The 17600-nt window shown below is 40.7% G+C and overlaps 1 protein-coding gene across 1 annotated transcript in view; it reads left to right on the top strand.

The window, feature by feature from the left end:
- The first annotated feature begins 1538 nt into the window (after positions 1-1538).
- Positions 1539-17600, top strand: part of sdk1a (sidekick cell adhesion molecule 1a) — a 954785-nt gene continuing 938723 nt past the window's right edge. The window contains exon 1 of the mRNA XM_041207300.1: positions 1539-2224. Coding sequence (XP_041063234.1) covers positions 1609-2224 — 616 coding nt within the window. The 5' untranslated portion in view covers positions 1539-1608. The remainder of the gene's footprint in view (positions 2225-17600) is intronic.

The following is a 17600-nucleotide window of genomic DNA, read 5'->3' as shown; positions in this document are numbered from 1 at the left end:
GGCCCGTTGATTTTTCAGGGAGATAGTGATGTGGTGGAGGATGAAACTGCGGTGTGAGAATCGGGTTATCACAAAGTAAGGTGTTGAAAGGTGGTCTTATTGAGACATTACGACTACAAAACAGGCTTATTTTGGAATTCTCCCTTTTGAAAATGACTTAAGTACTCAGTTAAGATAATTATTATTCTTGCACCTTATTGAAGACCAGTTGCTCGATATACTCCATTTTCTGCGCTCGAGATTAGTTCCAACGAAGAAACAATCAACATTGTCTCCTCTTTTCTTCCCTCTATTGGTTGGCTGGGGCTCATTGTAAGAGACCAATCCCCGGCGATACAGTCTCTTTTCCCCCTTTACCAATTAAAGAACCAGCGCCGATCTGCAGATCAATCAGAGTGGAGATCTCAATTTAACCAACCAGGATGACAGACACGGTCCCAACTGCAGCGAATCAGCGAGTGGGAAAATCGCACTCGAGCAATCAGAAGTCAGGATTGTTCCCCCCCAACGCCGTGCGGATTATTAGCCAATCAGGTTTCGAGTTGTGGTCGATGGTCTTGACCAATCGGAAACACGCTCGAGCTTGCTCCAGCTCTAACCGAAGGAGTTTGTCTGGTGATAGGGAAAGCGGCGGGGAAGAAGAAAATTGAAAGCTCCCGTTAGAAACCGGCTCAAAACAAGAGGAAAACCTGGAGGAAAGTCATCGGACAAGAGGCATTTACCTCAAAATTAAATTTTTGCTCTCTTCCAGGGGCTTAAAGTTTGAAGATTTTTGTTTGCAAGAAGCGCATTAGACGTGTAAATCTGAACCTGTATCTGCGTGTGTGGAGAGCGTCCCTGGTCCCGCTCCACTGGCTGATAAACTTCAAACTTTGCCAACTGCAGCTTTTCCAGTTGGGAAGCAAATTTAATTTTTTCAAAGTAAAAGTTTGGGAATTATTTCAATAATGAGTTGAAACTTTATCTCTGAGACTTACCTTTAAGATTTGGGATTTTCTCCCCCAACGCCCCCCCCCCCCCCTTCCCTCCTCCCCTCCTCGGTTGGAAGAAGGAAACTTTCATTCGAGAGATAAGTTTGCTTTTTCAAAATAAAACAGACCGTTGGAGTTAATCATCAACCAGGTATTGCAAGAGGCAGGGGTGGAAGTTCAGAGGGATTCGTTCTTGCTGTCTGGAGTTTCCTCGGGCTGCTGAGGATTGGAATTTTAAAAAAAGATAGCGAGGATCGGGAAGGAAACGCGTCCATTTCCACCTCTGCTTTCCCCTCGGGGGAGTGAAGGCAGTCTGTCGGAGCAGGGTGTCGCATTCTCCATCCAGGAAATCAGGACTTTGGGGGGAAGAGAGAGAGATCCGACCCCTAATCAGGGAGGTGGCAATCATTAAAAGGCGGCAGGAGCTTAAACCAAACCCGAACCTCCTCCCGAAGGCAACCAGCCAAAAAAAAACAACTCGGCCAGCGGCTTGGAGGTGGTGTTCATTCAATTTAATATCTATATACATATTCGGTGGGGGGGGGGGGGGGGGGCGGAGGTGGTGGTGGAATCAGTAAATACCAAAGCGTATCGATTGCTGGAGCGAGCTGACTGTACTAATCGAGGTGATCAACAGATGATGGGAGACGTGAGTTGTGGGCTGGTCGATGTTCAGGTCATCGCCGCGCTACTTGCGGATGATGATAGGTATCCAGAGGTGATCAATACCCCGGAGGCTGCAAACTCGGGCCCGGAAACGATGATCGGTAATCCAAGCAGGGAGACCAGGAAGAGGAAACCGCACTCTGGGGCTACGAGCCATGAACTAATTGTAAACCCAGCGACATCCGTAATCAATCATACGGAGGATCGATGCCAAAGGATTGCCCTGCAGGGACCGATCGGGAGCCTTCAAACAGAAGGAATCGATGAGCGGGGGTCGATCCAGCGCCAGAATCCAGCTCTTAACCAGGGGTTCGGAATTGCCAAAGAAAACGGGAGTACGGATGATACAATCAATAACCAAAGGGAAATGAAGCAAAGGCCTTGTTTGAGTGGAGTAATCAATAACCAGATTGGAAACCGAAGTGCTGATGAGATCGATGCATTGATCATAGGAGCGAAATCGAGAGTATTTAGTGGAAAAGTCGGATTTGCTGGTGCGAGAGGAAACTTTAATTTGTTTGGGTGTTCTGGTAGATTGTGGACGTTTGTGCTGTTTCATATCCACGTGCTGCAGACCCTGGCCCAAGGTAAGATTAGAGCGCAACATTAAATGAGTCTAATGTTCTCCCAACGCGCAGTATTGAAGTGATGTTTTGGGACTCGATTTTATTTAAAAAAAATCTTACAGGTGATATCAGGGACGGTTCACAGTACACACTCCTACTTTAAACGTTGACATGAAAATTTTAGTTTTCATTTGGTTAATTTGCATGCTGTTAGTAAACAAAACGGCATTTTGCAAGCTGCAAAAGCACTCAAGGGTTAAATGTGAAACGTGGAGGATTGTGCACAATTAGTTTTCGCAGTTTTACTTTCTAAGCTGACTTTTGTAGCATTAAGGAACAATTATACACTGGCGGGTGAGTTAATGAGACTGCGTCCTTTGTTTTTTGCCATGGGAACAAAATAAAGAATTGAAATGTTATTAGCCAGTCTAAATTAGCACTTCTACTGGTTCCGCTTTTCAATACAGAATTGCAACGCTAAGTAGCAGCATAATGTGCGTATTTATTTTATCGACTCCATGCAATCTCTCAATCTCCTTGTTCTGTACCTTTCCATATGGCATTGTGGATTACTTATTTTCGTTATTTTAAACAATCTTTTTTTCCGTATATAAGCAAAGCCTGACTGGCAAAAAGTATAAATAACGCTTTGCTTCATAATCATTATCTGATACGTTCCAGAAAGTATTCGAAACCGGTTTGTTTTACCCAGTGAATAAAGCGATATTGTACCGTATATGGTGTGTTGCTGAACTTCTTTTGCTTGAGGGACACGCCATTATAATGTATATAAATGCAAGCGCCTCGTTTATTCAAGTGCCAGCGTTCTAAATTAAATTCGTATCCCTGTAAGTAGTGATATGAATTCAGTACAAAGGACTTCTATGTTATACTCATACCACTCCTTAAAAGGGTTCATTTTTTAAAAAAATTGGAGTACCTGTCTATTAATTCTAACCTTTTTATCATATTTGTATTCGGTTTCATACTCAATAATTGTTTTTAACCTTTGAATCCTTCCACTACCTGAAACTGTTCTCTAAGGAAAATGCTAAGGTTCATTAACATCTGACAGGCCATGATGTCAATGCTTCTTTCATGGCAGTAACCATCTTTTTATACCAGCTGGTAGGATGGTTAGTCCTATACAGCAGGACATTTTTATGGGCTGCCATAACTTAGAATAAGGAGGAGCACCCGCGCCCACTAGATATCAGTTGGAACTCCAGTGTCCACTTGCTGGGACTGCCTAGAGGAGTGTTTAAGTGCTGCACCTTTGACTCTTGAGTTTGGAAGGCTATTACTAAGCCTAAGGCACATACCATTGGTCCTAACAAAATTAAAGGTAAATCGGTGATGGGGAAAATGCCAGTTCTTTGCAGCACATTATTCAAGACACTCTGCAATTGGAAACTTCAGGTTATATTTTGTGGCGGTTATTTTCGATTGTGCATCCCAAGTGGAGCAGAGACCAGTCATAAAACTTAGGCTTTACCTAAAAACATTTGCATTAATTCATTTGCTTCAGTAGTGCAAAGAATCATAGTTTATTTGTTTGCTATAATATTCTATTTGGCCCATCAGGTCAGTACCTTTTTTTTCAAACTCTTCAGGAATTGGCCCTATTGATTGATTGGAAAATTGCCATTGCCACTGCACTATTTAAGAAGGGTATAAGAGGAAGTTATAGATCTATTAGTCTGGTATATTTTATGGGGAGATTACTAGAATCTATTAATGGAGACAGAGTGATGCACTTGGACAAGCATGAACTGATTGGAGAGCTAGCAAGAATTTATAAAAGGCTAATCATGCCCAACAAATCTATTTGAATTTTGAGATAAAACTAATGTGGTAGATAAGGGAGAGTCAAAAGTTGCTCTTTGTGAACTTCTAGAAGGCATTCAATAAGGTTCCAAATGAGGCTGCTTTAAAAAAAAAAGCACATGAAACTGGAGGCAACTAATGACATGCATAGGGAGATGGTTTTGAGGCAAAGAGCAAGTACCATGGGTATATACTTCAGTTGGAAAGGCGTGATGTGCATTGTGCCCCAGAGATCTATACTGGGGCCTCAGTTTTTCACCAAGTTTATTGACAACTCAAATTTAGGTGGCGTAGTAAATGGTGTAATTGGGAACTATTGTGACACAGCTGATGGTAAATGCTGAGCTGTTCAAATCCCAGAGGGAAACTTGAAACAATTGTCATAACCAATTTTGCAATTTGTATGTTTCGAGATGCAGGCTTTGGATTCAGTAGTAATAAGACCAACAAGTCTCGAGGGTTTTATTAAACTAAATTAAACATTTATTAATACAAGAGATTGTAAGCACATATATATGTTTTACAAAATTAGTACTATAATAACTGCAAAAATCCCCTTATTAATCTGACTCTTAGTTACACCTCTGTTAAGGCAACAGTAAAATACACAGATTTAAACAGACCCCTGGCAAAGCACCCTGGACAGTCCCATTCAAAATGAGTTTCAGCTTTGGGTCCTTGCAAACAGTGTTTCGAGGCTTACAGGCTGGAGGTTTTAGATCTTAGAATTCCTCTCCTTTTACCAACAGTCTTCGCTTCCTTTATACGCACTTGTTTCTTTGAATGCAAATTTTCATTGGATCACTAGGTTATTTGAACTTTACCTCTTCTAACAATAAAACCCTTTCATAATGCCAATTTTAATAGCTTTGGAAAACAAGTTGCATGGACTGGTCTTGTGTGGACCCTTGAGTGTAGAAGATTGAGGGATGATCTAATTGTGGCGTTTAAGATGACCCTTTTACCTTTCCATCTCACATGGTCTCTTGTTAATCCTACGGGTCGAGTATCCATCATCCAAAATCCTTGGGACTGATCGCGTTTCAGATAATCTTGATTTTCAAATACTGCATATGGAATTAGCTCTACTTGCATTGCAATAGCCTGGGCTAGCTATAGTCTTAAGTAATTAAAATGGCTTGAAAAGTAAGATGTCACTGAGTAATAAATACATGCTACCTGTAATTTCCTACCTGTGGCATCATTTGTGATCCTGCCTATAGGAGAGGGTTCAGAGTCTTGATGTACATTCTTGAGTAGTTCTTCCAGTTTCATCTGCCTCACTAACATTGGTTTTTATTTCATAAGTTTTTTAATAGATTCAAATTTCATGCTCGCTTATAAATGCATGTTGTTTGCGTGCATCTATCAACCCGTCGCTATCTTAATATGGTCTATAGGCACTTTCTCTACCATATTCACTGTCATCCTCACTTTCAAGTTAATCATGATGTAACACCGTTTATGCAATCTCCCTGTCAGTCAAAGAATGCGTGATGGGAGCATTGTTATCAACGTTAAACAATTCTTCCTCGATATTCTCAGCTTCCAGCATATTCACACATTCCATTGATATACCTTTTGCATACTCAAGCAGCTGGTTTACTGGATTATTTTCTTTGTTCACACAAAAACCTTCAAATTCTTCTTCAATATTATCATCTTCAGTGAACATTGTTGTGGGCCAAAGGCTATGCCACCCGTTGGCCAGGGTGTCTTTATCAACAAGATACCAGGCTTTAGCAGATGTGTAAATGGTGTCCTTAACTATGAACTCCTTTGGGAAGCATTTCACCCCCAGCCTTCTGTTCATAACATCAAGCATACTATTCAAGAAGGAGTCTTTATATTTATGCTTCATGGACCAAAAATGCCCTGGTCCATCAGTTGAATTAATGACATTATGTTGGGGGAAATAAATGGCAAAAGCATTGTTCTTCACCAGCAGTTCAGCAGGGGGAAATGCTGAACAATTGTCTAGGAGCAACATGATTTTACAGTTTTCTTCAAGTCCAGCTATCCAAAATACACATGTACCTCTGGTACACAGTGGTAGTGAAACCAACCAGAAAACAGGCTCTCTCAAAGGCATAATAATGAACAGGCAATGTCTGAATACTCTTGAAGCACCTGGGGCATTTGCCATTCATGATTACAGCCAATTTATATTTGTGTGCCAGCTGCCTTGACACATCCAAGAACAGCCAACCTATACTTTGCATTCTTAACACCTGTTGTTAGTCTTTTCTTAGGGACATAAAGCCAGAACAGACTCATTTAGTCAACATTGTAAATTCGTTCAGGCGAAAAGTGTTCATCTGAAATTAGCGTAGCAAACTCATCAATAAATTTTCAGCAGCATCAGCCTGCAGATGCTTTATCACCACAAACTTTCAAAAGCTTGATGCCATGACACATCTGAAAACAGCCTGTTGTGTATTCACATGCACCTTCAAGCCTGAGTTCTCCATTGTAGCTCTTGGCTTGCTGCATGATCAATGGGCCAGTCAGCGAAAATCTTTCACTCCTATGCTGATGAATCTATTCCATCATGTTCATTTTTCCTGACTTATGCAAAATTTTCCTATTGCTCCTTAACTTCTTTGGATCACTTTCAATATAAAATTTCAACAGTTTGCCTTTTTGCTACTTTAAATCATGTATGGCGGTGATACCCACCCCATACTCATCACTCAATTGCCTCACAGATGCACCATGGTCAAGTTTTTTGCAACAACTCTACTTTCTTAGCAGTTGATAACGAATTATGCTTCGTTTTCCTTTTCTCATTGTTAGCCATCAGGGTATCTGATGGTCTTTTTGACATGTCCACCATTAAAATCAAAAGATAAACAGTGCAGACAAACAAGACTTCCTGTGCTATAAGGTCGGGTGTGGTCGGTGAGGTTCATGTTAGCTTGTGTTTAAAGGTTGAGGCTCAAAAACTGTGATTTTTGGATGCTTTCTGTTTTCGGATTTATGGATAAAGGGTACTCTACCGGTAACATATAAATTACTGATTGGACCATCTCTGATCAATTCCTTGGATTGCTCACCCACATCCCTTTTCCATGCCCCAACCCTGCCTCCTTTTGGTATTTTTCCCTTGGGGAGAGGGGAACTATACTCCAGTTCACTTCTGACCTTTCAAAATCTAAACTATCTAGCCTTTGGCCCTCCTTTTGCCACAACATTTATTGCAGCTATTGATTTACTGAACTGCACCCTCATGTCCACCTTTTCCCTAGTCCCCAGTCAAACCATTAACCCCTCTTTCACCCTGACCATTTCTCCTGGGTTGTTCCTCATCTCTGCTCCCTTGAGTCCAAGGGAAGCTGACTTGAATGGATAAGGCAGACAACTGGTTTAGCCATCCGCTACCAGATCTGGATGCACCTTTTAAACATTATTAGGCCCTGCTCTCATCCAGGGTCATTCTGGAAGTCAAAAATAACCTTTGATTTATTTTCTGTGCTGCAAACCATTTTCTTAAACCCTTCTCTGTTGCTTGCACTGCCCTCTGCAGCTTCAAGTGCCAGGAGCTCATGGATGACTTTCTCACTAAGATTGAAACAACCTGATCAGCTACTGCTGCTCTTTTCCCCCTCTTCCACTAGCCCAGCTAGCTAACCTTTAATGCTTTCCCAACCCCTGTCTTATCTCTGAACTCCCATCTTTATTTAGTTTTCCTCCTATCTTCCCCCATGCCCCCTTTGAGCGCACCTTGTCCTTGAGACCGCCTCCTCTTAGTCCTGTTCCTACCAAACTGCTGATCGCCCAACTTCTTTTCCTAGTCCCATATTAATATTGTAAACAATTCTTGCTATTCTGTAGTTATCCCCTTATCCTCACGATAACAGCCCCTAACCCCATCCTCCTTGCAAACTACTGTTTAATCTCCCCCTCCTTTCCAAAGCCCTTGAACATATAGTCACCTCCCAAACGCGTTCTCACCTTCCCAGAAACTCCATATTTGAATCCCTACAATTGAGTTTTCCTGCTACGGTACCAAAATGGCTCTTAGCAAAGTCACAAATGGCATCCATCATGACTGTAACAAAGGTGAACTTTCTCTCCTGTAAGGAACATATCTTTTCATTTTCTGTTGGACTGGGGATTAAAAATACAATGGCTGCAGTTTGAAAGACACATCCACTGGAACAGGATGCAAGATATATACAGTGTTGCTATCTTGGAACAGTGTGTGCCATGAAAGACAGGATGGTGCCAGAAAGGAGTCCTGAACCAAGGGAGCTGCCTGGCAATGATGTTTTTAATTGGCTTCTAACCAGGTGACCAAGTTTTGTGTGAGAGTAGTGCAGAATAGCTCCTAGCCTGAAAGGAACAAGACCTAAAACATCTTTCTCCTGTGTGTGGAAGATTCCAGTGATTCTACAATAATAGCTAGCTGACTTTTCTTCCCATACCTCTATAACCTGCACTCTCATGGAAAACCCCTGCCAAGAAGCATTGGGGAAAATCACTTTTAGAGACATTGAAAGGCAAGGGCTCAACCAGTGAACTAAATACTGAAAGTGCTGGAAGACCACTTCATGTCACCTACAAGAACTGAAAGGAATTTGGAAAGTATCAATCAAAATCAACCCATTGAATCCTGTAGCTCCAGAATTGGTGCTATTGAACTGTTTTATCCTACCCTTAAAATCCATGTTTTTGTGTGTTTCGTGTGTGTATAGGGATTTGAGAAGTGGGTATGGTTTAAGCTATAGTGTTAGAAGGTAGTTCATATTTCTTTCTTTTGCTACTGGTTAAAGACAATTTGTTCAATAAACAGTTATTTACTTAAGTTTACAAACCTGGTGCTCGTATTCTGTTAATCTAAATTAAACAGGTAGAATTGGGGCAGTCTGATGGTTTGACCAAACTTTACATTTCTAGCAGCTAGGGAAACAGTAGGGCTTGATATCGCAGCGCACTATCCTCCGTGAGTTGTGACACTCCTTGTCCTCCTTGACCTGTCTGCAACCTTTGACATGGTTGACCACATTTTTTTTTCTCTCCGTGTCTTCACTGTCGTCCAGCTGGTTGGGAATGCTCTCATGTTCCACTGTTAGCTATCTAACCGTACCCAGAGATTCACTTGCAATGATGTCCCTTATTCAGCACAATTAACTTTGATGTCCCCCAAGGATCTATCCTTGGTCCCCTTCTATTTATCAACATTTATTTATCGATGACATATAAAGACTTGACTATTCTAACACACTCCTGGCTAGTCTCCCATATTCTAACCTCCAAACTTGATGCCATCTAAAACTCTACTGCTCATGTCTTAATTTGCACCAGGCCCTGTGCTCACTGACCTACGTTTATTGACTGGGAGCTAAAATCGAGTTTAAAATTCTCATCTTTGCTTTCAAATCCTTTAGTGGTATCACCACTCTCTATCTCTGCTTTCTGCTCTTGCCCCACAACCCCCTTAGATATCTGCACTCCTGCAATTTTGGCCTCTTGTGCATTACCAATTACAGTTGGTCCACCAGTGGTGACCGTGCATTCAGTTGCATAGGCCCAAGCTCTGGAATTCTTTCCCTGATCCTTTCTGCCTCTACCTCGCTTTCCTCCTTTAAGACACTCCCTTGATCAAAGTTTGTTTTTAAGCTTTTGATCATCTGACCTAATTTCCTTGTGGCTCAATGCATATTTGGTTTTATAATAGTGCTGTGACATGCCTTGGGATATTTCATGATATTAAAGACACTACATAAATATAAGTAGTTGATTTACTGGAGTTTATAGGGTAGATGGAGAGAAACTAATTCCCTCTGGTGGGGAGCTAAGAACAAGGGAGAATAACCTTAAAGTTGGAGCTAGGCTGTTTAAGGGTGATGTCAGGAGGCATTTCTTCACATGAAGGATAATGGAAATCTAGAACACTCTTCGTGGATAAGTTATTGAGGCTAGACCAACGGAAAAAGTAAAAACTAGAGATTGATAGACTAGAGTATTGAGGGTCTTGGAACTAAGGTGAGTAAATAGTGTTAATACTGAGCAGCCGAGTTTTACGAACCACTCTTCAGTTGTAGTTCTGATAAACTTGTGTCACATTAACCTTTCTAGCAATAGAAGTATAAGCCTTCATAATCTTGAACTTTGAAGTACAGTGAAAACATTGAATTTAACTGGCTGTACTGTCATAATGTAAACCAAAGATCAAAAATTTGTTGGGCTAATAAAGGTTTATTTTAAGCTAGTATGTGTGTAATTAAAAAGGGGGGGAGAGAAATCAACCAATGCAAGTCTTTTTGCTTGAATTGATGTTTCATGCATCTTCTGCTAACAGTGCATACAGTCAAAAGTACTTCATTGACTGTAAAGTGCTTTGAGACTTCGGGTTGTGAGAAGCGCTATATTAATGCAAGTCTTTCTCTTTTTGAAAATCTGGCTTTTCAATAAAATAGGTGTTTGTGTACTGGTGATGTAATTAAGTTAATGTCCTGTGGTATGTTCCATCCATCTTGCCTAAGAATATAATAAAGCTCTAAAATTTTGAACTGTTTGACCAAAGGCATCCAATTACTTCTGAAATTTTGATGGCTTGTTCGTGGTTGCAGATATGTTTCCTTTGAGACTATGGTTTTTTAACCAAAACCTTTTTTTAAAACTCCCTGGGGTTCTAAATACATGAATGGAAAGGTTAGCCAAAGAATTATTTCAAAAGTTTTAGAACAAAAGCAAGATGTGATAACTCTGCTTCATGGCCACAATTCAAAAATACTCCCCTGTCTCCAATTTCTTTAAGTTTTAAAGATACAGCTTCAGTATCAGCATTAGCTAGTTAGATTCAGTACTTGGTGTACTTCATTTTTCTTGTTAAAAGGGGTAAAGCCGCCATCTGACGTGACAAAATAGATCACACTGAAAACACTTGGTATCAGAGAGGAAGCATATTGGAAAGATTTAGGAAATGAAAGACATGCAAAGATGTAGTCTTCCATTCAAAGATGCTGGTGGAAATTGGCTCCCCCCATTCCTCTTTCACTGCTTATTGGAATTGGGCAACATGCCAATGGATTAGAAAATAGCAATGTGATATCTTCCTTTTAATTAAAAATAGTAATGAATCTTCAGTTTACAGACATGAGGCTTACCCCGTTATGGGGCAAAATGATCAAGGCTTTAATAAAGTATAGGAAAAGGTATAATCTGGAAGGGAAGATTTTGATTAGAGAGCACCAGCATGGGTTCAGAAGAAAATGTCTGCATTTGAACAATTTACTGGTTTTCTGAGTTATAGGTTAGGTGGATAAAGATTTGGTAATGGGTGTTGTCTCATTTGGATTTCAAGAAAGAACAGACTTACATTAATGTTGTTTGAGTTCTTTGGCTATTCCAAAGTACTTTTATTAAAGCCTGTTAATTACATTTTCAGGTAAGCATTTAGACAGCCAAATTGCAAACAAACGCGTGGTTTGAAGGATAAATGTTGGCTAGGACATGAGAATTCCCCTACTTTTAAAAGTGCCATGGGATCTCTTCTGCCCATGCGAACAGACAAATGGGACTTCAGTTTGATATCAGACTGTGACACATCCTTAGACTTGAACTGAATTGTTAACCTAAGTTATGTGCACAAGTCCTACTGTGGGCTTTGAACTTGAGTCTTTAGCTCAGTGTTATCAATCATTCCTGAATCAAATCTGTTATTTGACACTGAACAGGCCAGTTCCCAAGCTGTTTTCCTATAGCATAGTGGGTAAAGTATTAGACTGGATTGACATGATATTGAAAGCTAAATAACAAAAGATGATGTAGTGTCAGATTGTTGGAGTGGAAACCAATTATCAGTGGAATCTCATAAGGTTTGATATAATTTTAGTTACTGATTAGAGATGGAATATTGTAATCTTAACCAAAATGCAAAGACGTTGCAATAGGTTAGGTCAATAGGCAGAGAAGTGTCAGATGGCGTTCAACATGGATAAGTTATAGAGTCATGAGATCGGATTGAATAACTGAATATTGATTGCCATGTTATATGGCACCATGCTTGAGCTGACAGACTAGGTAATAAATTTGAGGGGCTTATTGGATAGGGTGTTAAAGTTGTTAGTTCAGCATTCTTAGGAAGTGACAGAAGTACAGGCTGGATGTTCCATATCTGGCATCTCTATCTGATCGTGCCGGAATTTGGAATTTCTCGGATTTTGGACTCCCCTGATTTATTACACTCACTATGCTAACCTAGTTGCTGAAGTTATGTTTTAATCATCCATGGTTGATTGCTTGCCCAGTCACTATTTCCTTGCATAAGTATTCCTCGTAGAATATACTGATGCAAGGAAGTTTGATTATTAATCCTCAAATCTTCCAAGATGTCCATCATCCCATCTTTCACAGAAGCAGAGGAAGTAGACTACGCCATTTCAAAAATGTCTGATTTTCAGACAGCTGGATTTTGGATGTTCAACCTGCAATTAAAATGTTACAAAAGGTTGCAATGTCTGGTTCAGGGTGTAAAATTAGTTTAAGGAGGTGAAATTTTATTTGGCTTTGGTGAATGAATAAGGAATATTGTGTGGTTTTGGTCTTCATTGCAGGAAAGATGTAGAATTATTGCGGAGAGTTCAGAAGTGTTTTGAAGCTGAGTTCTGAAAGACTTGGTTAGGGGGAAAGGTTGTTTATCTTGGGGCTTTAGTCTTTGGAGGACAGGAGAATGAGCAGGGATTTTCCCAGCAGAGGTGACAGCACACACTGTATAGTTGGGAGTAAGTGGCCCTGGGAGTCCTCAACATAACTCAAGACCCCATGAAGTTTCATAGTATCAGGTCAATCTTGGGCAAGAAAACCTCCTGATTACTATCCTCCACCCTTCCTCAACTCATGAATCAGCACTCCTCCATGTTGAACACCACTTGGAAGAAGCATTGAGGGTAGCAAGGACACAATGTACTCTGGATGGGGTCTTCAATGTATGAATGGCTCAGTAGCACCCAACTGTCCAAGTCCTTAAAGACCTAGCAAGACTGGGCCTGAGTGGGTGCTGAGAGAGCCAACACAAAAAAACTTGAAAACAAAAACAATTACCTAGAAAAACTCAGCAGGTCTGGCAGCATTGGCGGAGAAGAAAAGAGTTGACGTTTCGAGTCCTCATGACCCTTCAGCAAAAGAACTTGATCTGGCCCTCACTTTCTACTAAACATAAATGCATCTGTCCATGACAATATTGGTGGCAGTAAAGACTGCACATTCTCAAGTCCCACATTTACCCCTGTGGTACCTGCTATATCGTTTGACACTACCATGTTGCTAAATGGGATAGATTCAAAAAAAATCTAGCAGTTTAACTGGATATCCACAGCATGTCACGGGCTAAAAGCAGCAGCAGAATTGTATTCCACTGTATTCTTTAATCCTGTGGCCTGGCCTATCCATCTCTCTAACATTACCATCAAGCCAAATGTTTAATGAATGCAGAAGAGCATGCCAGGAACAGCACCAGGCCTACCTTTTTTTAAAAAAACATGTTAACCTGATGAAGATGCAACATAGGCTACAAACATGCTAAATAGTGGAAGCAGTGCACAAGTGACAGAGCTAAGCAATCCCACAATCAATGGATCAGATTGAAGTGCTGCATTCCTGTCACATCCAGTATTGAATTGTCATGAAACATCTAATGGTAGGAGGAGGCCCCAAAAACATCGCCACCCTCAATGATGGCAGAGCCCCGCAAGAGTGTAAAAGGAAAATCTAAAGCATTCGCAACCACCTTTAGCCAGATGGAGTGGGTAGTCCATGTTGGTCTCTGTGATTCCCACTATTGTGAATGTCAATTCTACTTCGCTGAGTGATATTGGGAAACAGCTGCTTTTGTACTGATGAGTGGCAAGTATTATTCACTCCAGGCAATGACCATCCCTTCTTGCCTGTGCCTGATACACTGGCCAAGGACATGGCCCCAAAGAAAGGGCCAAAGCAAGTGGTGAAAGGGGCGAGAGCAAGCGCAAATGGAGACGGTAGGAGACTTACAGCCTCTACATCCACTGGGTTTTGAAACAGATCCAACCCGAGAGCAGCTTCTCCTCCAAGGCCACGTCTGCCTTGGACATGTTAATCATTACCTGCGAGGCTTCCCGCCTGGTTGGCTACAGCAAATGGCAGACCTTGTCCTTCAGGGAGACCCAGACTGCCGTCCACCTCCTGCTGCTGGGGGGACCTGGCCAAACATGCTGTCTCCAAGGGGACCGAGGCAGTTACCAAGTACGCCAGTTGCTAATAAGATTCACGGGTGGCTCCAATTCAAAAAGGCTCAAACAATAGAGTTTCTTAACTATCTTCCCTTGACATTCAACAGCTTTAAATTGTCCATCAATATTCTGGGGTTCACCATTGGGTAGAAAGTGAAGTGGACCAGCCACACAATTACTGTGGCTACAAGACATGTCAGAGGTTGGGAACTCTGTGTGGTGAGTAACATGCCATCTGATTCCCTTTAACCTGTCCACGATCTGCAAGGCACAGATCAGGAGTATGATGGAATACACCCCATTGCCTAGAAGAATGCAGCCCCAATAACACTGAAGAAGATCAGTAACATGCAGAATAAAACAGCCTGCTTGATTGGTATCTTAACAATATTAAAACACCCACTCCCTCTACCACTGACACATTGGTTGCTCTGTGTATGATCTACAATATATATTGCATCAGTGGCATATCCTAATCCACAATCTCTCTTGCCTGGATGGACAAAGGCAGCAGATGAATGGGAATACCACCACCTCCAGGTTCTCCCTCCAAGCCACACATCATCCTGACTTGTAACTATATCGCCATTGCTTCAGTGTGACTGAGTCAAAATGCAGGAACTCCCTTCCTCGCAGCATTAACTACTCTATGGACTGCAGCAGTTCAAAGTGACTCCCCACCACTTTCTTGAGGGCAATTTGGAGATGGACAATAAATGCTGGCCTTTCCAGCGACACTTGCATCCATTAATGAATTAAAAAAACAATTCCCTCCATACTTTGAGGAAGGATGTTCTTGCTATAGAGGGAGTGCAGCGAAGGTTTACCAGATTGATTCCTGGGATGGTGGGACTGACCTATGAGGAGAGATTGAGTCGGTTAGGATTATATTTGCTGGAGTTCAGAAGAATGAGGGGTATCTTGTTGAAACCTATAAAATTCTAACAGGGCTGGACAGGGTAGATGCAGGAAGGATGTTCCTGATTTTGGGGGGAGTCCAGAACTAAGGGTCACAGTCTGAGGATCCGGGGTAGACCATTTAGGACTGAGATGAGAAATTTCTTCACCCAGAGTGGTGAGCCTGTGGAATTCGCTACCACAGAAAGTAGTTGAGGCCAAAATATTGTATGTTTTCAACAAGGAGTTAGATATAGCTCTTAGGGGTGAAAGGGATCATAGGTTATGGGGAGAAAGCGGGAGCAGGCTGTTGAGTTAGATGATCAGCCATGATCATAATGAATGGCGGAGAAGGCTCGAAGGTCTGAATGGCCTATTCCTGCTCCTAGTTTCTATGTTACCCCACTGAGTTTCCTCATTTCTGATCTCCCCTTGCTATGCATTGAATGTTATTGGCAGAAGCCTGGTTAGGTTAAGGTCAGTGTTGGTTTGAACTGAGCATTTGGATTAGAGCAAAAGTGACCTAGGATTTTTAATTGCTCTGGTTCTGGGATGGAGGAATTGGACTTCACATAGTGCTTGCTCTTGGTAAAATTATATTTTCAAATGGGCAATTTTGTGCTTTGACCAAAGCCCCCCCCCCCGCCCCCAAAACAACCAGAACTGACATATGACTTAAAGGTAAATATAACAACCATGGGGCAAGAAAACCATGAGCCATGGAGAAAACTTGCTTAACTAAACAACAGTTGTCCAACATAAAACATCTGTATTAATCTGAATTGATAATGTCTGCTATTTTGTATTTAATTATCATAGCAATTTACTTTACATTCCTATCTATCTGAGAGGATAAATGGCATTTGAAATTGCTTGGCTGTGAAATAATTTTTATTTGGACAGGCGGATGTGGATTTTTTTTTTTCTCGCCATTATTAATGCTTTTATTTCTTAGACGAGTTGTCACAGAAGGTCGACTTCAAGAATAGATGGTTTGTGTACTTAACGTGCTAACCCCTGCTCTTTTCCTTTGGACTTTGGATTCCTTCAAATCATAGTGCCAGAGGTGAAAATTGCTAAATCTTGACAGAAATGAAAACTGACATTGTGAATGGATCCTTTCACTCATTCCATATGGTTGATTTGAAGGAAAACTGTTTCTAGTCATTGTATTTCACACACAAGAAAATAATTCATGAACTGTCTCTCTCTTCAAAAGATGCTGTCAGTGGTTTTTAGACACTTAAGTACTGAAGAAATTCTCAGTATGAGCTTACTGTAACAAGTACGAGACCAGGACAAGGTTATTGATCCAGGTCTAGTTTTTTAGAAGTTTTTTTTTTTGCTGGAGATTGGGGAACTCTCATGGAAATTGCAACTATTACAGGTACGCTTTCCAGCTGGAGTTACTACATTCCAAACAACAGGAATCTGCTGTTTTCTTTTTGCACTTTAACCAGCTGCTCAAAAATGCTGAGGCAAATTGTAGCATTGCAATTGCCACTGGAGTTGAAATTAACTAACTTAAGGAATAAATCTGTGGCATTCTGTACCAGTGTATCTTTGTATTCAATTGTCCAGACCATTGACCTAAGCCATTGAGTGAACTCAAATCTGATTTTTAACAACAAATTTCTAAAATAAATTGAAATGCTAACTAATTGGTTTGAAGCACTTAATTGTAAAGATCAAATCTAAAACATTAGATTTGAAATACTCAAATGGCATTTATTTCACATGTTAATAAATTCCTAACAAAATAAAGGTATTTGCTGAGATTTCAGATTTTTGTTCCCCTTTTAATGACTATCTAACGGATAGTTGTTGGTGATAAGAAGTCTACACACAGCTTTTTGTAGTTGTTGCCAGATCAGTGATGAATTAAAGGTTGAAAGTTTTTTGGTCATTCATAAAGATTTGCACGTCTTTAAAAAAAAAATTCAAGCAAATACTTATTTTGAGTAATTGCATCTGTAAAAGTCAACTGACATGGTAGAAGTTTCTGAATAATAATGCTAATAACAGCATGTTTTCTTTCTGGTGTAAGTTTCTCTTTCTGCTCTAGGCCTTTTCTTTACTATTTACTTTTAATATGAAATTTGAGTACTTTATCCATTGCTATCGAGATACATCCCTGCCATGCCTAAACTTTTGGTTTATATTTGCAGTGTTTGAAATTGTACCCAGGTGTGCTGGACTAAAATCAGTAATTTTTAACAATAGGATTATGAAGGGTTTAGGACTGTTACTTATTCACACATGTCCCTTCAGCTTTCATTTGAAGCTCTCTTCTGTTCTTTTAAACAGAAAATGAAATGACGTGTCTTGAAATTGGGGGTGAGATGGGGAACAAAAGTGAGAAAAATTGCTGAACCACCATGTATTCTGTTTGTTGTGTTCTCGCTCCTCATTTTATTTTGTACAGTACTTTTTGTGTACCCCCTACTAATCAAACAATAGGG

Source organism: Carcharodon carcharias, chromosome 15, assembly GCF_017639515.1.
Source record: "Carcharodon carcharias isolate sCarCar2 chromosome 15, sCarCar2.pri, whole genome shotgun sequence".
In the NCBI taxonomy this organism is placed as follows: Eukaryota; Metazoa; Chordata; class Chondrichthyes; order Lamniformes; family Lamnidae; genus Carcharodon; species Carcharodon carcharias.
The sequence above is the reverse complement of the archived record's forward strand: the minus strand, read 5'-3'. Positions and strand labels throughout refer to the sequence as shown.